The sequence below is a fragment of the Phascolarctos cinereus genome, unplaced genomic scaffold (assembly GCF_003287225.1).
Source record: "Phascolarctos cinereus isolate Bilbo 61053 unplaced genomic scaffold, phaCin_HiC Scaffold_9;HRSCAF=440, whole genome shotgun sequence".
NCBI classification, from domain to species: domain Eukaryota; kingdom Metazoa; phylum Chordata; class Mammalia; order Diprotodontia; family Phascolarctidae; genus Phascolarctos; species Phascolarctos cinereus.
The window spans coordinates 212,126,517-212,152,040 of record NW_027556402.1 but is presented as its reverse complement, the minus strand read 5'-3'; the positions used below and the strand labels follow the sequence as shown (position 1 = coordinate 212,152,040).

Genomic DNA, 25,524 nt, shown 5'->3' with positions numbered 1-25,524 from the left:
CAAGATAAATCAGAATGAATTAGAAACACTAACATCCAACCTCCTGGAAATGCTTCAGTTTAGATGGCACTAACGTGGCAAATCAGGCACACATACATACAAGATGGACTAAGGAGATGAATACTTTCATTATGCATGAGTATTATAACAGAAACTAGAGCCATCTCACTGGTTATAGGCAAGTGTTTCATACAGCTTCTACTCAATGATACTCTCAACTCTAGTCACATAACAGTATATTGCTGACCAGTTACAAAAAATAACTTCATCCCTAAACCTAGACTAAATAAAGTAAGGGACAAAATTGAGGAGCTGCTAAAATCTGAAGAGAGAAAAGATCAAAGTCTTGAGATGTTTGAAAATCTTCATTTATTGCAAACTCTAGAGAAGTTATTTTACCTAATAACAAAACAGATGACAAAATCAGCACTGTTATCTCAAATAATAGTGATATGAAAAACATCTAGTACTTGTTATAGTTATCCTAAATTTGCATCTGACAGTGTCAAAACATGTTAGGGTTTGCACAAAATTATTTGTGGCAGACAATGTCACACCAAGACCCAGAGAAGGAAAGGCGGCGCTATCAAGGAATACTCATAAGGATAGGCTTCAAGTACCACTGTGGCAGAGAGACTTGAGAGAGCCATTGACAATATTGGGAAGGACCTTAGGAGTGTAAGGGAACTGGTTTCTGACCAACCCCCTAGCCCAAAGTTCAAGATATAATCACAGAAAAAAAGGGGGCTATATTACAAAGTTAACTGTAAAGCTGTGTTTATGCCCTGTATCCCTTTATAAACTTTGAAAACTTTTTTTTTTTGGCGAGGCAATCAGGGTTAAATGACTTGCCCAGGGTCACATAGCTAGTAAGTGTCAAGTATCTGAGGCCAGATTTGAACTCAGGTCCTCCTGACTCTAAAGCTGGAGCTCTACCCACTGCACCACCTAGCTGCCCCAAAACAGTTTTTCTTGATTGAACTATAAGGGACAATGCTATTGGCTGAGTGAAGATTGGCCATGTCCCTAATGGCACCCTAGGTAGTTGTCAGCTCTCTGGGCCACCCAGCCTGTGAGCGTGAGTTGGGGAAGAGTGACACCTGAGGGAGGGTTACAAAAGATGACATCGATGTCTAGCTGGTGTACGCAGTACAAAATTTGAATGCCATGTTGTTCAATTAAGGCAACAAAAAAGAAACATGGAAAGGAATCTGGAGAGCAAAAGCACATCAGAAAGTCTATTCCCTTAATCAGCAATTGCAAGTAAAAATAAAAAATCTAATGTTATGAGCTACCTCAGCTCAAAGAACAAAATAAACAATTCAACACCAAAATAGCTTGAGAAGTAAAAAAATCAGAGGCCAGAGAGAACCCCGACAGAATTAATCAAAAGTCAACAAGTACCTACTGTGTGCCAGGCTCTGAGGATACAAGTACAAAGAATGAAGTGATCCTTACAACGAGTTTGCATTCTAATGAGGGAGCCAACAAGTGCATATCAAATAAATATAAAGTTAATAAATACAAGTAGTATAATAAAGTAGTTAAAATTTATAATATTAAAATTATAATAAAGTATAATAAATAAATGTATAATAAATTTATATTTTAAAATAAAAATAAAATTTATAATAAAGTAGTTATAATTTATAATAATTTTATAATGAAGTTAAAAACAAGATAGTATGGGAGAGAGAATACTAGCAGTTAGGGGGATCAGGAAAGAGTTCATCATGCAGAAAAAGGCACCTAAGCTGCATCTTAAAAGAGTATGAGTTGGAGATAAGGAGAGAGTACTTTCCAAGTATGGGGTACAGTCAGTGCAAAGGCAGAAACGGGACATGGAGTGTCATGTGTGAGGAACAGAAATAAGGCCAATTTGGCTGGAGATCACAAGCAGGAGGGAGAGTAATAGCCAATGAAATTGGAAAGATACACAACACTGGCCAGGTTGTGTAGGGCTTTAAAAGCTAAACAGAAAACCTTATATTTGATCTTTGTGCAATAGGAAGCCATTGGAGTTGAATGAGTAGGGGAGCCACACAGTCAGATCTCTTCATAAGGAATTTTCTACTTTGCCAGCAGTCAGTAGGATGGCATAGAGAGGTGAGAGCCTTGAGGTAAGGAGACCTTTGCAATAGTCTAGGTGAGAGGTGATAAGGGACTTAATTAAGGTGGTAGCTGTGTGAGTAGAAAGAAGAGGTTGAATGGGAGGGATGTTATGCTAAAGTAGAAACAGCAAGCATTGACAGATGATTTGATATGGGGAATGAGGGAGAATGGCATTATCCAGGATAATGCCAAGATTACAAACCTGGGTTGCTGTAAGGATGGTGTTATCTTCTACAGAAATAGGGACATTGAGAAGATTTCTGGTCATCTAAATGGTCACAAGAAATCCCAGTGCAATAAAAAATGCAAATTAGTTTAAAGGAGAAACAGAAAGCTACTACATCTTTAATGAATGACAGATGGTTTTGTCGATGGACATGACTGAAATTCTAGCTTCTCAGTAAAATTAGAAAGTGTCAAGACCAGATAAGACCCATAATTAGTGGCTCAAAATCTTCACAATGGTACATGAATTACTGGCAAAAAGCTTTATCAACTTTCTCTCATAGATATGCTCGATCCTACCTTTTAATAGAAGGCATCATGTATCTACTACCAAAAGATGAAAATACTGGTGACCCTTGCAAATATAGGCCAATTACTTGATTATGTACTTTCTACAAAACATTCATATCATTAAAAAACTCTACAAACACAAGAAAACAATATCTTGTCTGAGGAGCAAAAGGTTCCAGGACTATAAAAATCAACTTCATTTCACTAATTATTGACTGAAAAAATTGTCCAAAGTGCAATAACAGTTATATAGCCTCTGATGATTATAATAAAGCCTTTGATTCAGTTTCAAATTCAAAGCTTATTTTTATACTGTAAATATCTGAAATAAATCCAAATATAGTGAGAATACTAGAGTATTCGATGCCCATATAGAAGACTCTTAAAAAAAAACCCCATACCACCAATACAATAATATCCAGAACAATTAACCTAGTATATGGCATTTTTCGGCGTGACAGTTTAAACCCATTATGGTTCTGTTTAGCCTCAATTCCATGATCACTTTTCCTAACTAGGACTAAATATGACTTACAAATTAAAGAAGGCATCACATATAGACATTATTAAACAAGACATTGTTAATAACTTGATGTACATAGATGACATCAAGTATTATATGTCTTCAAAATGTCCTTTAGATTTGATAAATGTATAATTCTTACTGTACATCAAGGAAAGCTTGGAACTTGAATCTAGAGGTTCCATTGAATCAGTGGATAAAGGCAATATGTGCAGATGCTTCCTCCAGAGAAGACACATTGAGCATGATGATATTAAAGAAAAGCCTATGGATAATTATATTGAGACCGATATCCTAAAATCAAAGTTGAATGGGAAGAATAATTTTAAAACAATTAACTCCATACAATACCATTCTTAATGTATACTTTAAGAGCTGTAAAATTGACCATAATAGATTTGGGAGGCATCTTAACAAAAATCTGTACAATATTAATGAAATATAGAGTTTATCACTTTAAGGCTGCTATGGAGAAATTATCACTTCCTCACCAAAAAGGAGGGAGAGGACTGATAGACATTCCTGGAAGAAATGATAAGTGGGTAAAATACCTTCAGAAATACTTTTGAAACAAGTAGACATCCCTGAATAATAATAATAAAGGCTGATAATGGAAACATGACTGACTTTGTCAAATATAACCAAAAGTGGTGTACCTCTGGAGCCTATGGAAAGTCCAAGATCCATGAATGTCATCAAAAAGCCTTCCACAAGCATCTTCCACTTAAATTCATTTGTCACCAGCTGCTCTGCTTCTCTTCATCTCCATTATCATCTTCAGCATGATCCCTCAATGGTTACCCTCTGGGCATATCAACCCTCTTTTAGGTTCCTTTTATGTGTTGTCTTCCTCCATTAGACTGTAAGCTTCTTTAGAGCAGGGACTACATTTTTGCCTTTCTTTGTATCCCTACTGCTAAGCACAGTGCCTGGCACACAGTAGGCACCTAATAAATGTTTATTGACTATTTTTGACTAAATGCAGCCAATAGTATGTCAACAAAGAAGCACTGAACAAAAGGCAGATTTGTTTGTGGAATTGCCAGGCATGCAGGATAGCTAGTACAAAGACATGAAGATGGGAGATGGAGTGTTGTGTGTGGAATAGTGAGTGGGTCACTGGTGTCTGGATCGTAGAGATTGAGGAACTAGCTAATATATAAGAAGACTGGAAAAGTAGGAAAGGGCCAGGTTGTGAGAGGATTTAAATGTCAAACAGAGTTTTTTATACTTAATCTCAGAGGCACTAGGAACCAGTAGAGTTTGTTGGGAAGGGCCATAACATGGTCAGATTCTGCTGTAGAAAGATCACTTGGAGAGCTGTGTGGAAGATGGATTGAAGTAAATAGAAGCTTGAGGCAAGAAGATTAAATAGGAGACCATTACAGTAGTCCAAGTGAGAAGTTATAAGAACCAGGAGGTGGCTGTATGAGTGGAGAGGTGGGGATAGAAGTGAGAGATACTGTGAAGGTAAACATGACAAGACAATTGGAAATTGATTGGATATGAGGGGTTAGTGGGAGTGAAGAGTTAGGATGACACCTGGGTTGCAAAGCTGGGTGACTAGAAGGATGGTGAGAGTAATAAAGAAATTCAGAAGACAGGTAAGTGAGGGGAGGGGATAGAGGATAATAAATTCTTTTTTGAACACATTGAGTTTGAGATAATTATGGGACACCCAGTTAGAAATGTCCAAAAGTGAGTTTATAATGTGGGAATAGATATGAGGAAATTAAAGATGAACATACATATAAAACTCATTGAGAAAGGACAGAGAGTGTTTTGGAGCTTGGTAAATAATAGCCAGCAGTGGGGATTAAAGAGTAAGCCAGTGAGTCAGGGGGTATGAGAAGAGGTACCATCAGTATATTGAAAATGAAAACCTGGGATGTCATGTCATCAGGGAAGAGCTAAGTCCTGGTGAGAGCCAGAAGATGGAAGGAGCATGACAGGAATAGGTCTAAAATAAAGAGAAGTTTTGTAATTGTAGAAGTGGGCATTCTACAGGGCATAGTGGAAGGGGTGGGCTGATGGAGTGGGACACTGCAGGAACAGATCAGATCAGGAGTGTTGAGCTGCTAGGGATAAGAAAGCAGACAGCTAGGGTTGGGGAAGAGGCATCAGTAGACTGGTGTTCAGGATCATCGGGATGGGGAGAGTAAGAAAGGGTGAGTTTGCTAACTCTTGGAAAACATGTACAGGCAGAGTATCAATAGGTGGGAAGAGCTCCTCTGATGAAGGCAAGCGAGTAGCACATCCTCTTTGGGTCACAGATCAGAGAATTACTACAATTGCCCAGATGTAACATCTATAAAATCTTTACCACAACATTCCTAATAGATATTGCCATCAGAAATATGCATATCTTCAAGTTACCTGCAATTGTGGTAATACTCTGGTTTGTTAATTATAAAAGCATCCATCTATGTCTGAAAAATAGTAAACTATGTTTGAAGCATATTATTTATTTATGCTACATAGATTCCCTTGTAATAACTCTGACCAGAACTCCTCCTGTGAAAGACTGGGAATCCACCGACCATAGGAGGAGCTCAAGATCACAGGTAGAGATCTAGAAGGTACCTTAGAGGTCATCTAGTCCACATTATTTTCCATGTAGAAACTGAGGCCCAGAGATGGTTCTACCTAAGTCATGCAGAGAATAAAACTAGCATGCCTGGTATTTGACCTCAGGTCCTCTGCTGCCAAGTCAGCCCTTTTGACTACTCCTGTGCTGCCCTACTAGCTCCACCATTTTGAACAGATCCTCAAGGGATACATGGACAAGAATTCCACAGGATTAGAAGGTGTAGATGGCTGTCATCTGTACTAGCAGAGGAAATGCCAATGAAATGGAGGTCACAAATCCTCCAGAGTAGCTGTAGAACATCTAATTAAGTAAGACAGATGGACAAAAGCCATATGAGAGAGGATGAGAAAGGAGGAGGGTAAGGAAAGCAAGGAAGAGAAACGTGTGTGTGTTAAAATTTGAATAAATGCACAGGGAAGGCTTCCAGTGGACTGAGGCTTCCTCCTGTAGGACAGCACCCCTAGATGACCCATTGTAGTTATGACCTTGGAAGGGGGGCGGAGCTCAGAGGAGGGAAACTACTAGCTGTGTGACCTTGGACAAATCACTGGACCTCTCTTTGCTCAGTGACCTCCAAGGCCCCTTCTGGCTCTTAATCTATGATCCTGTGATTCATCATGCTTAGCCTCAGTTTCCTTATTGCCAAGGAGGAAGGAGAATAGTACCTTCCTTAGTGGAGAGAGCAGCATAAGAAGACTAATTCCAGCTCTGACACTTAATGGCAACCTGAGCTTGGGCAAGATACTTCTTTTTTCCCCTGACTAAGTGCAGTGCTTTTCTTGTCTTGTCTTTTCTTTTTTTAAAATAATTCATTTATTTATTTTTAGTTTTCAACATTTCACTTCCATAAGATTTTGAGTTTTACATTTTCTCCCCTTCCCTCTCCTCCCCCAACCCAAGACAGTGTGCAATCTGATATAGTCTCTACTTATACATTCATATTAAATATATTTTCCCATTAGTCATGATGTAAAGAACAATTAGAACTAATGGGAGGAACCACAAGAATGAAGCAATAAAACAAAACAACAAAGAAAAGGAAAGCAAATTGCATTTTTCCGTCTGCATTCAGACTCCAATTCTTTCTCTGGATGCGGATAGTATTTTTCATCGTGAGTCTTTTGGAGTTGTCTTAGATCCTTCCATTGCTGAGAACAGCCAGGTCTATCAAAGTCAGTCATCGTACAGTGTGGCTGTTACTGTGTACAATGTAAAGGGCAAGACACTTCTTGCCTCTGCCTCTCAACCTCCTCATTGTAAGGTAAAGTTAGATATTCTTTCTTTCATTAGCAGTGAGAGCACTGGACTGAGATTCAGAAGAGTGAAGTTCAGTTTCAGGCGCTGATGTACATATATATATATATATGTAAACTATATGACCTGGGGCTTCATAGGCTCATAGACTGGAAGGCACCCCAGGGACCATCTTCTTCCTCCCCTCCCCTCGTTTTACATGTGAAGAAACTAAGTTTCAGGGAATGAATGAATGAAAAGGTATTTATAAAGCATTAATTATATACTATACTAACAGCTGGGAGTACAAATATAAAAAGTAAAATAACCCCTGCAACTCAAGAAGTTTATATTCTTTATTGTCCCAATTTTTATTTAAAGTTTTGAGTTCCAAATTCTGTTCTTCTTTCCCCTCCCCTCTCCCTGAGATTGTAAGTAATCAATATGTGCAATTATGTAAGACGTTTCCATATTAGTCATTTTGTACAAGAAGATTCAAGTAAAATAAAAAGAATGAAAGAAAGAAAGAAAGTGAAAAATAGCATGCTTCGGTCTGTATTCAGTCAATATCGGTTCTTTCTCTGGAGGCAGATAGTATGCTTCATCATTAGTTCTTTGATATTGTCTTGGATCATTATATTGCTGAGAATAGTTAAGTCATTCACAGTTCTTTATCAAACGATATTACTGTTACTGCATATAATGTTCTTCTGGTTCTGTTCACTTCACTTTGCATCAGTTCATGTAAGTTTTTCCAGGTTTTTCTGAAATCATCCTGCTTGTTATTTCTTATAGCACAATGACATTCCATCACAGTCACATACCACAGCTTGTTTAGTCATTCCCCTATTGATGGGCATCCCTTCGATTTCCAATTCTTTTTTTTTTTTGGTGAGGCAATGGGGGTTAAATGACTTGCCCAGGGTCACACAGCTATTAAGTTTCAAGTGTCTGAGGCCAGATTTGAACTCAGGTCCTCCTGACTTCAAGGCCAGAGTTCTATCCACTGTGCTACCTAGCTGCCCCTCAATTTCCAATTCTTAGACACCACAAAAAGAACTGCTATAAATATTTTTGTACAAATAGGTCCTTTTCCTTTTTTTTTTTTTGGATGTCTTTGGAATATATTCCTAGAAGTGGTATTGCTGAATCAAAGAGCATGCACAGTTTTATATTTCTTAGGGTATAGTTCTAAATTGGTTTCCAGAATGGTTGCATCAGTTCACAAGTCTACCAGCAGTGCATTAGTGTCCTAGTTTCCCCACACCCCTCCAATATGCAACATGTTCCTTTTTGCTCATATTAGCCAATCTGATAGATGTGAAGTTGTACCTCAGAATTGTTTTAATTTGTATTTTTCTGATCAATAGTGATTTAGAGCAAGGAACTTTACATTCTAGCAGGGAAATACAACACATATAGGGGAGTAGGAGCTGGTGTTTTGGTCTTGGAAGTGACAGAGATGGAAAGTGGAGTCATAAAGTGCTTGACATAAGGTGCATAGCCTTTCCAGGAATGGCAGTGTTGACCCGCTTATTTATCCCCAGAGCAAGAGGTATAAAGTAGAGTGGATGGGAGAGTATATATGAATCTCCATGGCAGGAAGATGGTTAAAGTTCAGGATGGTGGGTCTGTGGCTATTTGGACCAGGTATCACAGTCAAGAGTGGAGGGCCCCAGGACAAGAGCTGGTGTGTCCCTTGTGAGGCAGGAAGATGGCCAGAGTGTCAGCGGTCAAATTTGAACTTAGCTTCCCTTGGTCTTAGTTTTCTCATAAATAGGAGTATGTAAGTGTATTCGTACTCCCTCCCAGGGCTTTTGTGAGATGGGTTTTGTAGCTGTAAATCCATATATAATGTGAACTTTTAGTATTCTTTTGGAAGCTGATCCATATTTTATCTCTTTTCCAGCGTTCAGCATCCGTCAGTGTAATGGGCTTCTCCAACACGCTGGAAATGGAACTGTCATCCTCAAGAACAGGGAGGACAGTGGAGCCCCAGATCCAGAGTGTGACCAGCCTGACACCTAGCTCCTGCTCCCACAGCATGGGCCCTGCCTCCGACACACAGCCAGAAACAGCGCCCAGTTATAGTCCAGCAGTCACCTGGGTCCTGCACCCTGGGGATGGGGCCAGCCACTTGTCTTTGGGAGATGTTCTCTTGGGTAATGCACCATGCAAGGTGAGTCTCTGATGTGGTCATGGGAATGGAGATACCATAGAAATGCTCTGCCTCAGTTTCCCCATTTGTTAGGTTTAGAGATTGGACTGGTTGAGAACCATTCTGATTCTGTCATTCCGTGGCTACATAACTCTGATTCTGTCTCTGCTGCCATGCTGATCATCTCTCAGGATTTGTTCTAGCCCCAGGCTTAATGGTGCAAGGCCTACTAATGATACCATTTTCATTCTCTTTCTATCTTTCCTTTTTTTCAAGATGGAAAATGAAGATTCCAGGCCCATTAGTGACTCTCTGGGACACAACACAGTAGCTGCCTGCCCAAATGCTCATGAAGAGTTAGTTCTTCCTTTACAAAAAATCCTGGAAGAACCGATTAATCTTTCAGTGAAGAAACACCTGCATCTTGCCTCTCCCCCAGTGCCAGCTGTCTGTGCCTCTCCCATCCCATCCACAGCTGTGAAGCCTCTTTGGCACACAGAAGGTACAAGAGGAGGCCCCTTCCTGGGGGCTTCAGTCCCCTTCAGACTGCTATGGGGCAGGCTTTCTCCTCCCTGTTGGCTCATAATGTTGCTGAGTCCTTTAGGAAAACACATCAGAGGGCTAAGATCAGCAGAGGTTTTAGATGATGACCATTCATATTTCTGTAATTACTTATGGATCCAAAGCCTTTACATGTCTTGTTTCACTCAATACTTGTAAACAAGCCTGTGAAATGGGAATATCCACATTCTGCAGAGGAGAAAACTAAGGCTTAGACAGGGCAAGGTTTGCTTGAAATCACATAACTAGTAGCAACAGAGCTGGGCAAGAGCCCAGGTACCCAGTGTTCTTACTGTGATGCCCTTCTGTTTCTCCAGAGAGCAGGAGCCAAGTTACTGCTGCATTAAAATGTGTGGAGAGACCTAAGTCTGGTTCCAGTGGAACCCTGAATAGAGGCTACAGTGGGTAGAAAAAACCTTGGTCAGTTTCCTTATTATCACCCTTCTGCTACCATTACAAATGAAGAGATGAATTATCCAGTCTGTATTGAGAAGAATGTTTTCACCCTAATTAGACTAATTTCAGGCCTTCCATCTAGGCTTGTTGTCACAGTACCCTCCACAGTGAGCTCTGACCCCCTGCTGGGTTTAATTAGGATGTGGCTGGTCTTTCTTAGGAGAGGTGGGAGACCCACTGAATGTATAACACCCAGTCCAAGGAGGCTCCTTCCAGGCCCTTCCCAGGAGAGTACATCTGGATATTTCAGCCCTTCCAGCCTTTAAGCACACAGCAGTCCACCTGTTCTCTGGTTACTAGTGGGCCCTGAACTATGTTGTGTGGTTCTGAAGTCATCTTGGCGTATTTTTAGCCTTCCCTTACCTTCTTTAGGGGACACTGTGAAGGGGAGAGATGTCTTTTAGGGGCCATGAGCTCCAGGAGATAGGTATGCAGTAGCCACGTGGTCAGGTTATTACAGACTCCTTCTCTGTCCTAGATTGTGGCAATTCTGAACAGGAACTGTTTGAGGCAGACACCAAGGAGAATCCAAACATCAGGTAACAAATAGTCCCTCCTCTAAGTACGGGAAGGAAAGGTCACTTGTGAGTTTCTTTAAGAGAAAAGAAGTTTGCCCTTTTGCTGCTGATCCCAAATGACTTACATAATGATGCAGCTATCAGACGTCTGACACCCCCCTCCCCCACCACAATTCCCCATCAATCTCTGCCTCAGAAGACACAGAGGCTCTCTTTATGGCTTTGGCATTTTCAATAATTTTTAGAACTGCAAAGTTCAGTGCTGATGATGCTAAAAAGACCTTCTTATGTGAAGATTTCTGGCTCCTTAGCCAGACAAAAATGGGCAGAGGCCATAGGTAGCTCATGAGGAAGCCCCCTGTTGCAGCAGGTGCTCTCCTTCCAGTTTTATTATTCAAAGAACTAATGTCAAAGTGACATTGTTTAACCCTATGAGAGCCGAATTGGATTCTGAGATCCCTTGAGGCTGGCAGGATCAGGTTAGGGGCAGGAGGAGGTTGGGAACCCTTAAATTTTTAGTGCTTTTTTATCACTTCAGAGAACTGGGAGAACTTGGCTGTGTTCAACAGCCCAAGGAATTGATCAAAACCCCTGTCTCTGGAGCTCAGGCCAGTTGTGTGGAAGTCTGGCACAGCCTAGCCCTGTCTGTCTTTGAGGCAGAGAGGTAGCGAGAGGAGGACTCACAGGGACTGGGAAGTTCTGGAGGCTCTTATCCCACGCTCATAGTATTTCATTGACTTTAGGACCTACCCCAAAGAGCGGAAGATTCCCTATGTTCGTCTGGAGCGCCTGAAGATCTGTGCAGCTGCCTCCGGGGAGCTGCCTGTGTTTAAACTGCAGAGGGAGCAGGATGGCACCTTCCTTCTGGTTGTTGAGTGTGGGGCTGAGTCGTCTAGCATGTCCATCAAGGTACCCCCAAGCCAGAGCTGTTGCTGTCCAGAGACCTTGGCAGGACATGAATGGAAGGAGAGCTCAAAACCATTCATTGTGGAGCCTGACATATCCTCATGTCCTCATAGAGGCTACATTCCATCCCTTTGAGTTACACCACCATTAGGGGTGTGTTCCTTTGGCCTGAGCAGTGCCCTTGCCTTGGAGCTTTTAAAAACATCTCAATGCTCCAATGAGGGGTGATATATTAGGGTCTGGCACCTACGGCAGTCAGTCAGCTTGAATTTATTTAGCACCAGTGTGGGATCATCAGACTTGGGCTTGGACATTAAGGGAGGGATGCAGAAAGAACCCCTCAATGACTCTGTTAGCTGCCCCTTGCCTTGTGACATCACTTTACTTTGGCCATCCTATCCAGGGCCCAGCCAACTCATGGCATCTTCTGGGTTCTTACTGCCACCATTTCCCATAATTTTCCTTCTACACAGAGTTTCTGTACTAGGAAGACAGTAGGATTTCCTTTCCTCTTGTCTTCCCTTCTTCTGCTCTCCATTAATAGCGTATCTGGCACTTCAGTTTTAAAAAGGGGATTTTCTACTATGCAGTTCTTAAGGAAGAGCCCAAGGGGGTTTTATAGGTAACAAGTTTTTAAGGCTTAATTCTGTTTTTATGCATGAACAATTCAATCTAGTCCAATTCAATTCATTTCTATTCAGTTCAATGTTCTGCATTCACTCCAAGTTTTCACTTTCACCTCTTGGAATCCTCAGCTTCTTTCAAGGCCCAGTTCAGGCCGTACCTCCTCCATGGGGCCTTTCTCGATTCCTCCCCCCTCCTCAACTGCTAGTGCCTTCCCATTCCAGATTATCTTGTCCTTTCTTTGTAATAATTGTATATACTTATGCGTGTACATGTTGTGTCGAGCTCCTAGGTTTCAATTTTTTCTTTGTGTCCCTCATGCCCAGCACATGGTAGTCACTTAATAATTGCTTATTGATTGATTGATTGGTTAAAAAACTTATTAAACAAAATGATAGACAGAAATGAAACATTCATTGTAGTTGAGAAGGGGGAGGTACAGGAAGGAGATAGAACATGTACAAAAATCAGGAAACACAAAGAATATACAAAGTACAAAGTAATTTCAAGTGGGACCAAGTGCCGATTACTGAAGGAAACTCTGGAGTTAGTGCAGGTGATGAAGAAGTGCATTCTAGGGATGAGAGACTGACCATGGTGCAAAGACACAAATATAGGAAGAGATGAACTGCTGTTTGGGGGAAAGCTTGTAAGCCAGTTTGGCTGGAATGGAGAATGTACAATAGGGATACCTAGGAAACAAGCCAGATTGTGTAGGGCCTTACATGCCAGGTCAAGGAGTTTGTATTTTATTAGGGGTCTTATTACCATTGAGGATTTTCAAGTAGGGGGGCTGGCATGGTCAGATCTGTAGTTTAGTACTACCAGTTTGGCAACTGTTGAGAAGAGAATTGAAGAAAGGAAAGACTAGAGACAGGGAGAGCAATTCAGAGGTTATTGTCATAGTCCATGCAAGAGATGATACAGTCTTGAGCTAGAGTGCAGCCCATTTTGGTGGAGAGAAGTGAATGGGTGCAAGAGATGTTGTGGAGATAGGACTGACAAGACTTAGCAACTGACTGAAAAGGGAGGTTGAGAGAAAGTTAAGTAACTCCAATGTTGTGTGAACTTGATTGGCTGGAAGAAAGATGGCATCATCAACACAAATAGGAAACTTTGGAAGAAGGACGAGTTTGGGTAGTAAGGCATGAGTTCCATTTTAGACATGTTAAATTGGAAATGCCTGTGGGACATCCAGGTGGTGATATCCACTGGGCAGAGCATAATTTGGTACTTGAGTTTAGGAGAGAAATTAGAGCTGGAAATAATCTGTAGAAAGAGTAATTGAACCCAAGAGAACTGATGAAAACACCAAAGGAGAGAGTGCGAAAAGAGAAGAAAAGAGAGTTCAGGATGAGGCTTGTAGAACACTCACACTTAGTGAGTGGGAAGAGGACATCAGTGTAGGTAGAGGTCTGAGAAGAGCTGAGTATAGGGGCTAAGGTCCCCTCTTTTCTTCTTCCCGAATATCTCCTGCCAGGTTTTTGTTGTTGTTTAGTCATTTAAGTCGTGTTCTACTCCTTGTGACCCCATTTGGGGTTTTCTTGGCAAAGATACTGAAGTGGTTTGCTATTTCCTTCTCCAGCTCATTTTACAAATGAGGAAACTGAGGCAGGGTGAAGTGACTTGCCCAGTTAGATCCCTGGTATTGATCTAGTTATTTTGCTGGTTACCAAGGCTATCTTGGTCTCATTCTTCCTGAATCTTCTTTCCCAGCCTTCTATTACAAGAGTCAACACCTAAAGCCTAGGACTAGCACCTCTTTGAAGTTAGTCTAGTTCAGTTATTGACTGGAGGTCTCACCCAAGATTGATGACTGTGGAACTAGAGAGAATATTCCTCCCCTCCCATTCCCCTGGTCCCTTATCTGGAGATCTTTAGCTCTGGTGACCTGGAAGCCACCATTTCACCTCTTCTGGCCTTTTCCCTGGCTGGTCTATCTGAAGCAAGTGTCATTCTTGGTCATTTTTTCTGACTAGTCCTGGATGATCAGATTGCTTCTTCTATCTCAGCCGTGGGTCCTGTGGCCTGGGTACACATCTGGTAGGCCTCTATGAGGTTTCTTTTCATGAGCTTGGCTCTTTCCATCCCAGTCTAGACTTCTTTATCGTTCAAAACTGTGCCCTGCCTTCCATTTACTATCAGGGCTGAGCTGGGGGATATGCCCTCAGCACACTGGAGAGAAGGTACTTGTCCTTGCATGTGGATCCTCAGTGCCATCTTTGCTTTTCTGCCTGGCCTGTGGTGTTTGCAGCATGTCACAGGTTGGGCAAGGAGAAAAGAAAGGTTAATATGTCAGACTTGGAAAGGACCTCAGAAATCATTTAGTTCACCCACTATCCGAAGTTTGACTTCCACATACTGTATTCCCAGTGATTGGGCTTTCAGCCTTCCCTTGAAGGAGCACCAAGAATATTGGCTAGTCAAAAATCCTAGATTTAAATTCTGATTCTGCTGCTTGCTGCCTATGTGGCTTTAGGTAAATTACTTCTCTGGTCCATGCTATCCTTCTCTAGAAAATAAGGGGCTTGGACTAAATGACCTCTAAGCCCTCTATTGACATCATTCAATCCCATGAACCTCTAGTGAAAGGGAGCTCATAACCCCAAAGACAGCCCGTTCCATTTTTTAATGCCTCTAATATATTTTTTTCCAATTCTAGGTTCCAAAGATAATATACTTTTGGCATTATTAGAAAAAAAAATCCTTAAATATGCATGACCCTACCACAATGTCAACACATTCTCACCATCTCACTGCTTCCTCTTCTCCTCCCTACTCCCAAACTAGTTATCAGGGAAGGCCCTTTCATCACAGATCTTTTACCTCTGAAAGGAAGGACCTAGGGCACCATACCATGGTGTCTTGGGTGTTACATTGTGGAAAAAGGGGAGGTGAAAGGCCCTGGAGATCAGCTGGTCTGACTTTCCAATCCGATGCCCTACTCTTGGTGCCACAGGCTGTGTTTGAATGCCGGTCGAGTATGAAAAGAGAAAGACATGCGGGCCAGGTGGAAGGTGTAAAAGGACAGAGGGTTCGGGTTTTTATATCTTTAATGCATGGGAACATCACCCAAAGTAGCAAAGGCAAAGTAACAACAATTATTTTTCTCATGGGAACGCTAACCAAGGGAGTCACCCTGAACTGTTTTCTCACTTCCCTGTAATCTTCAAGGTCCTTCTGTTCTCAAGAGAGACGGAACAGGGGGGTTGGAGAGCCTACATTCCTGACTTAGGCAGCCATTGGATAAAGGAAAGCAACAGGGAAATCTTGGACTGGCCTGAATCCTCTGACTTGTCAGAGCTGGCCCTCAACATCTTGGTTCTCTTCTTTCTTTACTGTGATCATACTTCTCCTCAAACTCAGACAACTCCTGGGCTGCCATGAGAAGTCAGGTTCAGGGGTCACTTCTGTGGTCCAGTGACTCTGGTAATTAGAGTCTGAATGCTTCTGATCTTGCCATTGGCCTTGGGCCTTGCAATCAGACAGTATCCTGCAGCGCACATATCTTAAGCCTCATGGCCCCTGAGAATACCAGCATGAATTCATATGCAGAAGGAGTATGTGGAGAATGACTGGACATGTGTGTACTAGGAGAATGGTAGCAGGGTGGGATGAAGGGGAGAGCTCTACCCCAATCCTCTCAACCTTTTTTGACTTCTGAATAGCTTAGATTGAAAAGAAGCCATCAGAAATCAGTCAGTACTCCTCCCACCAATTGGGCTTCCTAGGGACTGTGACCCCTCCCTGTTGTGGATTCACATAATAAAGAGTCATTGTCTCCCCTCCTGACCTCTCTCAGCCTGTTCCATCTCCTGTAAGGCAATGATCCTCCTGCAGGGCCTTAAGCAGAAGTGGACTAGAGACCAAGTTGCTAAGACTCTCTGACGTTCCTTTCTCTCCAAAGGTCAACCAGGATGGTTTGCCAGATGCTTTGAAGCCTAAGGCTGAGAATCCAGAAGAGAGAAATGCTCCTGTAGGCTTCCCAGCTGGGCCGAAATTGCCATTGTTTGGGACCCCATCTCCTGGGGAACAAAGGAGCCACTGTAACCCTGGAGCCAAGAAGTCTCCCTCAGCTCCCAACACAGACCCAATTGAGAATGAGGACTTCTGTGCTGTGTGTCTGAATGGGGGGGAGCTGCTTTGTTGTGACCACTGCCCCAAGGTGTACCACCTCTCCTGCCACGTTCCGGCTCTGCTCAGTTTCCCCGGGTAAGGGAGTGCAGTGCCCACCACCATGCCCGTGATGTGTTCTTGCCAGAAAAACCTTTCGAGGCACTGAGGTCTGTGTCCTGCCAGAGAGGACAGAAGGGCTGGGAACCATGGATCTGTTTAGGCTCTTTCTGTCCTGAGAGGCTTGTCCCCTAAATCTAACCCTCGTCCAAACTTCTCTATTACTGTTGAAGGCCCCACCATCCTTTCCTGAGAGTTACCCAGGTTCACAACCATGGTATCATCGTTCTTGACTCCTCATTCTCACCTCCCCCAAATGTCCATGAACTTGCCAGGTCTTGTTGTTTCTATTTCCATAACATTTCTTGCCTATGCCCCTTTGCAATTACTTGCAGAGCCACCACCCACTTCTGGTCCTCATCCCCTCTAGTCTGGACTGCGGCAGTAGCTTCCACACTGTTTTCTGTCTCTCCCCTCTCCAACCCATCCTACATACAGCTGCCAAAATGATTTTTCCTAAAGCACAGGTCTGACCATGTGGCTCCACCCCCCAGTAACCTTTAGGGGCTCCCTGTTATCTCAAATGCAAAGTCTTTTGTTTGGCATTTAAAGCCCTTTGCAGTCTGTCCCCATTCTGCTGTTCCAGGCTTCTTACATCCTCCTGTCTTCTGTGTACTCTCTAGTCCTGCCCTCCTGGCAGACTCGGGTCTCTTCAGACGTGATGGGCTCTCTCATGCTTCCATGCTCCTCAAGGAGCAGAGTTTTTGTCTTCATTTGTTTCCATAATCCCTAACACAGGGTTTGACACACAGTAGGTATTTAATAAATACTTGCTTGATTAATTGATTTGTAACTGGAAGTAACCCTGAAGTATAAAGGAGTCGACTTCAATCAATATTTAGTAAGGGCTTAGTAAGGGCTGACTACAGGTGATACAAAGACAAAAATGAAACAGCCCCCATCCTCAAAGAACTGATATTCTATGGGGTGGAGGGAGTGGGAGGAAATACGATGTATACATAGAGAAGCAGATGCAAAATATGTGCAGTTATGCAAATCATTTTTGAGAGGGAGTGTTAGTAACTGAGGACCTCAGGAAAGGCCTCATTCAGGAGATGGTACCAGAGTTGTACTTTGAAGGAAGGTAGAGCTGAGGGTGGAGCACATTCCAGCTGCACAAGGCCTGGAGGTAGGGGATGGAAAATCCTGTAAAGGAACAACTTGCCAGACAGTTTGTGATGGAGAGCATTCCAGGCTTTCCCTTTATGCCCTCTTCTGAGAGGTTCTGGTGAAGATGTCCTGATGCCCTAGTCATCAGTGTGCTCTATCCTCAAGTGATTGGGTACAGCCTGCCCTGTTTACATATTCTGCCTCCTCTGTCTCCAATTGAATGGAATCTCATAGAAGGTGAAGACTGTTCTTCATTTTCTCTTTGTATCCCAGCACTTTCCTAGCTTGGTGCTTTGCACCCAGTCAATGCTTAACAAACGCTTGTAGACTTAGATTATTGAAATATTACACAGGAATAGGAGGATAGATGGGAGCCATATTGATTTCCTTTTAAATTAGCAAGCAGTCTTCCCCAGGACTGGCTGATGTTTAGAAAGTATTGTCTCTTACTACAGGAGCCCTTCCTTCCCCATGTCTAAATATTTTTGCAGATATGCATGAATGAGTTCTGTAGCAGTCTGTGATAGTGAGCAATAAAGTCAGCACTGATGCTGTTTCTTGTGCTGCAGGGGTGAGTGGGTGTGCACCCTCTGCAGGAGCCTAACCAAGCCAGAGGTGGAATACGACTGTGACAATACTCGATATGACCATGCCAGTCCCGGAGGACGTGGGCTTCCTGGCCTGAGCGAGTATGATCAGAAGGTGGGTGGAGAGGTTTCTGAGGGACCCCTAACAAAGAGACGGGGCTTCCATGGCCAGGGAAGGCACACACCCCACTTCAGGAGAAGTTCCCTTATAAAGTCTAAGTAAACTTGGCTACCCTCTGTATTTACAAGAAGATTTCAGAAGGGAAGTGGTGCCTTCTTATCAATTTTTTGTTGAAGCTGTTGTTACTGGTTCTCATAGTCAACCGCTGGGGCTAGTTTCCTTTCTTTTTTTCATTTATTTTTATTCTGAACTTAACCAACACCAAAAAAAAAAAGGGCATTTCCATGTACACAGTAGGTCAGGAAAAGAGAATTACATATGATACTGCACACCCTCATTATAGATAGCTTAATTTTCTTTTTAAGTATATTAAATTCAGACTGTAATTTTCAAAGCTGACCTGGTTGTCTGTGCTTCGTTCTGAGCTTTCTTCTGTTTTTTTTCTCTGCATTTAAAAAAAATTATTTATCAATGACTGTCCTTTCTTTCTTTCCTTTTCTTTCTTTGTTTCTTTCCTTCTTTCTTTCTATTATACTTTTATCTTCTGACTGTGTACCCTCCCCCCATTGAAAAAGAAAAAAAAGCCTTTGTAACAAAAATACGTGTTCAAACAAAACACATTTTTATATTGGTTGTATCTGAAGGTATATGTTATTCTGTATCTTGATTCCACTCCCTCTTTATCAAGAGGTAGGTAGAATGATTCATCATTAGTCCTCTGGAATCAAGGTTGGTCCTTGCATTGCTTAAAATTCTCATTTTTCAAAATTGTTTTCTGCATAATGTTCTTATCATATAAATTGTTCTTCTAATTCTGCTCACTTCACTCTATATCAGTTCATACAAGTCTTCCCAGATATCTCTGAATCTGTCCATTATGTCATTTCTTTCTTTCTTTTTCTTTCTTTCTTTCTTTCTTTCTTTCTTTCTTTCTTTCTTTCTTTCTTTCTTTCTTTCTTTCTTTCTTTCTTTCTTTCTTTCTTTCTTTCTTCCTTTCTTTTTTATGAGGCAATTGGGTCACACAGTGACTTGCCCAGGGTCACACAGTTAGTAAGTGTTTGAGACCAAATTTGAATTCAGGTCTTCCTGACTCCAGGGCCGGTGTTCTCTCCATTGTGCTACTAGCTGCCCCATTTTGTCATTTCTTATGGAGTAATAGTATTTCATTATTCATTACTATACAACAATTGTTTAGCTATTCCAATGATAGATGGGCACCCTCTTAGTTTCCAGGTCTTTACTACTACAAAAAGAGCTTCTGTAAATAGTTTTTTATATATACATCCTTTTTCTCTTTCTTTGACCTCTTTGGGGTATAGGCCTAGTTAGTGGCATAGCTGGGTTAAAGGATATGCACAGATCAGTGACTTTAGGGGCACTGTGCCATTCTGGCTGGACCAATTCACAGCCTTGCCAGTAGTGTGTTAGTGTGTCTCTTGGACTGGTCTCCTTTATTAGGTAAGGAAAATAAGCCACAAGGGAGAAAAAAGACTTAACCAAACACAGGGGGTCTCTATGCGCCATGAGCAGTACTTGATTCACATCTGGTTACCCTCCCAGACGCTAATAAAAAATAGTATCCTTGTCAACTTTGCTTTTTATAGAAATGTGAAAAGCTGGTGCTGTCCCTGTGCTGCAGCAGCCTCAGTCTCCCATTCCATGAGCCCGTCAGCCCACTGGTAAGTCCCAGGCCTTCACATCCACTGTGGGATCCCCAGAGCACCTGCTTTTCCCGGAGGATCACTGTGGTTTTATGTAATGTGGCCTCTCCCCAGGAGGCCTCCCAGCCCTGGTCAATGAGGATGGCTGTAAAAGGATACTCTTGGTTCCATTTTTCCTGGGAGGAGTCACCCTGGGCCCAGTGAGGTGTGATGTTGACACATGGTCCTAGTTTTTGCAGGCAGCAGAGGAGAGCTAACATAGTCCATTTGGCCATCCTCTCATCCCTCTGGTCCACTTTCTGGCTCTCCCTCCTTCTTTTCACCTCATTCTTTTACTCCTTCCTCCTTTTCTTCTTTTTCCTCCTCCTTGTCCTTTGCTAATTCTTTTCTCTTCCTCCTCTTCTCTCACTCTAGGCTCGGCATTATTACCAGATCATCAAGAGGCCCATGGATTTGTCAATTATCCGGAGAAAGCTCCAGAAGAAAGACATCTCCCACTACTTGAGTCCAGAGGAGGTGGTGGCTGATGTTCGCCTCATGTTCTGGAACTGTGCAAAGTTCAATTACGTGAGTCCTGCCCTCCCTTCCTCACCTCCAGGCACCCAAAGGTCCACAGTGTCTGTTATTTCTTTGCTCTTGGCCTCGTGTTTAGGCTTTGGCGAGCACAGACATAGGAACAAGATAGGGGGGATCCTGGCTTTGGAGCTGTCAGGGAACTTGCAGCGCATCTGATTGATTCCATCTCGTTGTACAGATGAGGAGATTGAGAGCCAGTGAGGCAATACGGCTTGTCTGGTCACACACATAGTAAGGTCTTCTGATGCCAAATCCAGGAATCTTTCCTAAGGGTGGGGAGTAGAGTGGACAAGGGAGACCACACCAGTGGGCTGCAAGCCCATTCCCTAACTAGTCCAGTTAAAAGATAGTTTTTTAAATGGCAGCTTCAGAGAAATGGTCCAGATGGGCTGATGGGCCAAATAGTGACCAAATAGTGGCTCTGCTCTGTGGGCCACACGTGTCACACTGGGAGCCTACACTCTCTGTGTGCCTAAGGAATGGACTCCCATGCCTATACATTCTAGTTACAAAGCCGTGGACTGACTTTGGTGCTTGCCTCCCTGTGCAGCCTGACTCAGAGGTAGCCGAGGCTGGCCGATGCCTGGAGGTCTTCTTCGAGGGCTGGCTGAAGGAGATCTATCCTGAGAAACTGTTTGCTCGGCCAAGGCAGGAGGACTCCGACACAGAGGAGGCAGAGCACGAGAGCGGTGGCTCTGTGACTCCACAGGGCTTCCCCTGGCCTGCCTACGGGCAGGAATACACCCAGCCCAAGAGGAGACGTCGCCATACTGTAAGTATGAGGTGTGAGGGGAGCTGTGCTTGTGTTTGGCAGGCCGGGGACAACTGGAGCTAGGAGGTTTCTGAAATGTTACATTGGTACTTACATAAACATGGCTTCCTTATCAGTGCTGGGTAAGACAGTGCCATTTGCCAGTCAGGCCTGGGGAAGTAATTGCAACTAATAACCATGACACAGGCTTTGGGTTTGTGGAAGAAAAGAGAAAGACTGCCTTCTGCTGCCCCACCCCCGAGGAGGCTTGGGAATGGGGAGATAGTCCTACCAAGGCTTTCCTTAGACTCCCCAGGTCTCTAGGAGTCTCCCCAGCCAGTTGTCCTTGGGTGGGATAAGGTCAGAGCCTTAGGGAAAGCCTAGTCAGACTTCCTTAAAAGGAACTCAAGGCTCTGTGTTAAATTACTCTGATGTTTTCTTTCCAGGAGAGTGAGAGAGCAAAAAGACTCTCATTCCGTCTGGCCAGCGGCTTCCCGCAGGTGTGAGAACACTGTTCTTCCACAACAGGAGGTGGCCCAGAATTCTGACAGCACCGGTCCCTTACCCATTCCTCGCTATCCTTCAGGCCACATCCTCTGGAGAATTCGGATTACAGGAGTGTCTCTGAGCAGCTTTCCCGTGGGCATCTGCAGCATTTCCATGGAGGTTATAGTCATGAAACTCTGGGAAAGAAATCCAGCAGATGACAGCTTCCTGCTAAAGCAAAACTCTTGTCAGGCTGGACCAGTCCTCAGGCTCCATGGCGAATGCTGCCTTTTGGAGTACACTGGGCCCTCCAGCTCCTTTTCCTCTGTTTACCTATAGGTAGGAGTAGGGAGAGAAGGACTTAGTACTTCAGCTGACCTGTTATCCCTGACACAGAGTGGACAAAGTAGCCACTGGGAACTGCTCCTTTTGTTGAGGAGATTAAGGTGGAATCCTTACAGGGCATGCTAGCCACCTTTGTTCTAAATCTCTGCCTGTCAGTAAGATAGGCTTCTTGCCCTTCACCTTCTAAGCATCTTGAGGTATCCATTCCTTGTAATCAGGCATGAAGGAGGAAGGGGCTGCCTGTTTCTTCATCTTCGTTTCCTGACATCACTCAGGTGTACCTCATTTGAACACACTGTTTTACTGGTGTCTAGGCTCTTGGCTTTGCTTGGGCCATCTAACACAAATATTTAAGCTTTCCCTTTGGAGGGATTAAGGCAACCTGAGTGTTCTAGCCTGTTTTGTGCCCCTTATTACTGGCAAGTACCTCTCTCTAGTAAGCTTCTTTTCTTGGCCCCAAAGGTGTCTCCCATAAGGTGGTGTCAGCTGACTGGAGAGCAATCTTTTGATCCACATTGGAGTCCTTGACTTTGTTTCCTGGGGTTGGTTTTGTGATCTGTGTCTTCTGAGCCCACGTAGTGCTTGGGATGCTAGGGCCGCTCTGCTTGTCAGTGGGAGATGGAGGCATTATAGGGAAGGAGCATTAATGGTCCCTCAGACAACCTCTTGGGTCCAGTGCAGGGGCCACAGTGATGCCTTTTGTAATGTTACCGCCATGAAGAATACACTGTGGAAGGAGCCCTCAGTGGATGTCCTGCCTGTGGTGAACACTCCCCCTTTTGAAACTGTCCAGGAAAGGGCAAGCCCTCCTTTTGTTTACCTTCCTTCTGCTTTCTATTTGTGTCATAAAATCATAGAATCCCTGGACTGGGAGGGCTCCCAGAAGCCATCTAACTCAACTTACTCTCAGACAGGAATATCTACTATAGCATGCCCAACAGGTGGTCATCCAGCCTCTTTTTGAAGACCACCCGTCATGAGGAACTCACTGCCTCCAAATGTAGCCCATTCTACCATTGGAGAACTCTAATTGTTTAGAAGGTTTTCTTTCTGCTATGCTGAAAACTGGCTCTCTGTGACTTCTACCTATAGGATCAAAGCATTTAGAGTGGGAAGGTACTTTACAATCCCTTTATATTACAGATCAAGAAACTGAGGCCTAGAGAGGGGAATTCAGTCACTTGCCCAAAGTCAGATGGTCAGTAAATAACATAACCAGAATTTGAATCCAGGTCCTCTGTCTCTAAATCTGGGGCTCTTCTCACACCTCCCTACTGCTGTGACTGTTCGTTTTTAGCAGGGCCCACTGGGTCAATCAAGATAAGTCTGATGTCTCTTTTATATATCAGCCCCTTAAATTCTTAAAGAAAGCTATTGTGTTAGCCCTTAATTTTCTCTTCTTCAATCTAAACACTCCCAGTTTTTTAAGCTAATCTTTATATGATTTTCTGGTTGACTCTGTCTAGATATGTTTCAGTCTTTCCTAAAATGTGATATCTAGAACTGAACACAGTGCTCCAGGGCAAAGGACAGCAGGATCATCATCTCCCTTACTTTAGGGAATTCAGCCCAAGACTGCATTTCCTTTTTTTTTTTTTGGTGGGGGGGGGAGCTGCCATGTCACACTGTTGACTTACATTGAGCTTACAATCCATTAAAATCTCCAGGTCTTTTTTTTTCTTAAACTGAAACTATCATGTAATATACTCTACTCAACTCCTGCACTTATACAATGTATTTTTTTTAATGCAAGTTTGTGACTTTTGCAGGTATCCCTTTTAGATTTCATCTAATTAGATTGTGCTTATTTCACAAGCCAGTAGAGACCTTTTGGGATCCTGGTTCTTTCATCCAATAGGTTAGCAGCTGCTCCCAATTTCATATCATCTGCAAATCTGTGATAAATGTGTTAAGCATGACTACATGGTTATTTTTCATGGTTCCATGAGAAAAATGCTGAAGAGAACAGAGCCGAGGACAGAGCCCTATGATGTTGCATTAGCAGCATCCCTCCAGGTTGGCAACAACTCACTGTTGATGGATTCTACTACTGTTCTATTACAGAGTCACTGTTCTTTGAGCCTGGTCATTCAACCAATTCTGAATTTACCTTTGTGAAACTGTCTTATTAGTGTCACCAAGCTGCCCTTGTCTTGCCCACATAATTATTCCGAGAAACACTGTCAAATGTCTTGCTGAAGTTCAGGTATGTTGTATCGATGGAATTCTCCTCATATACTAGTTGAGTCATCCTGTCAGAAAAGGAAATGAAGTTAGTTTTTCATAACTAGTTCTTGGTGAACCTAGGCTGCTTCATTGGGATCAGTTTCCCTTTCTAATCAGTCAATCAGAAGGATTTATTAAGTGTGTTAGGCCCAGTGCTAATTGTTGGGGAGACAGACAAATGAAAAAAGTTTGTGCCCTTAAAAAATTACATTCAAATGGGGGAGATGACATGCACGTGTATAAATACATACACATGGGTACACATCTATGTGTTATACACTTATACATAGACACAGATAGGGAAGGAAAAGGCATTCATATAGCACCTGCTAAATGCCAAGCACTGTACTAAGCGCTTTACAAATGTTATCATTTAATCCTCATGACAACGCTGGGATGTAGGAAACATTATCATCACCATTTTGCAGTGGAGGAAAGGCAAACAGAAGCTGAGTGACTTGCCAGGGTCACACAACTAGTAAGTACCTATACATGTACATAGAGAGAGCAGTTACCAGGTAACTTTGGGAGGGAATGAACTAGCAGTGACGGTGCTGCTTGAGCTGAATCTTGAAGGAAACCAGGGATTTCTGGGTGCTCAAAAGCTCTCTCTTAAAGTATTCTAGAATGAAAGTTAAACTCATTGACCTCTAGCTTGTTTTTTGTTTGGTTTTTTTTGAGACTGGGTCTCCCTGTCTCTTCCAGGCTGGAAGTGCAGGGCCATTCATGGCCCAATATTAACACTGATTGGCACAGAAGCTTTAACCTCCTCTGTTTTTGTGACTTGGGCTGGTTCAGCCCTCCTGAGGTAGCCTAGTGTCCATCTGCTCCTGGGGCTTAGCATACTAGTTCCAAACTTAGTGTGGACACCCGATTGGTTTGAGCCCTAGTGCAGCTCAGAAGGTCAGAGCCCAAGTGATCCATCATCCTCTGCAGCAGGGACTCTAGGCACCCCCACTGTGCCTGGCCTGACCTATTATTTGAAGAATAAAACTTCTTTTGAAAATCTGGATATCTGTGTTTTTTCAGTCCTGCTGCACCTTTCCCATTTTTCAAAGATCACCAACATACCTCTATAAGAAATCATATTCACAATATGGAATATAATTCATCCAGGCTTGATGACTTAAACTCATTGATGGCAGCTAGGTACTCTCTTACTAGTTCCTCAGTAACCTCGGGTTTGAATATGCTGTTAACTATTTTTGTTCTATATTCCTTAGTCTGAGGA

At 42.9% G+C, this 25,524-nt stretch overlaps 1 protein-coding gene and 1 long non-coding RNA gene across 2 annotated transcripts in view; one reads left to right on the top strand and one right to left on the bottom strand.

Moving 5' to 3' along the window:
- Positions 1-25,305, top strand: part of TRIM66 (tripartite motif containing 66) — a 115,917-nt gene extending 90,612 nt beyond the window's left edge. The window contains 10 exon segments of the mRNA XM_078148552.1: positions 8,884-9,153; positions 9,409-9,634; positions 10,628-10,688; positions 11,411-11,576; positions 16,105-16,409; positions 18,110-18,242; positions 19,853-19,927; positions 20,324-20,476; positions 21,036-21,257; positions 21,683-25,305. Of these exon segments, the coding sequence (XP_078004678.1) occupies positions 8,884-9,153; positions 9,409-9,634; positions 10,628-10,688; positions 11,411-11,576; positions 16,105-16,409; positions 18,110-18,242; positions 19,853-19,927; positions 20,324-20,476; positions 21,036-21,257; positions 21,683-21,742 (1,671 nt within the window). The 3' untranslated portion in view covers positions 21,743-25,305.
- Positions 24,233-25,524, bottom strand: part of LOC110218950 (uncharacterized) — a 38,828-nt gene continuing 37,536 nt past the window's right edge. Inside the window, exon 4 of the long non-coding RNA XR_002327452.2 lies at positions 24,233-24,319. This is a non-coding gene — a long non-coding RNA (uncharacterized LOC110218950). The remainder of the gene's footprint in view (positions 24,320-25,524) is intronic.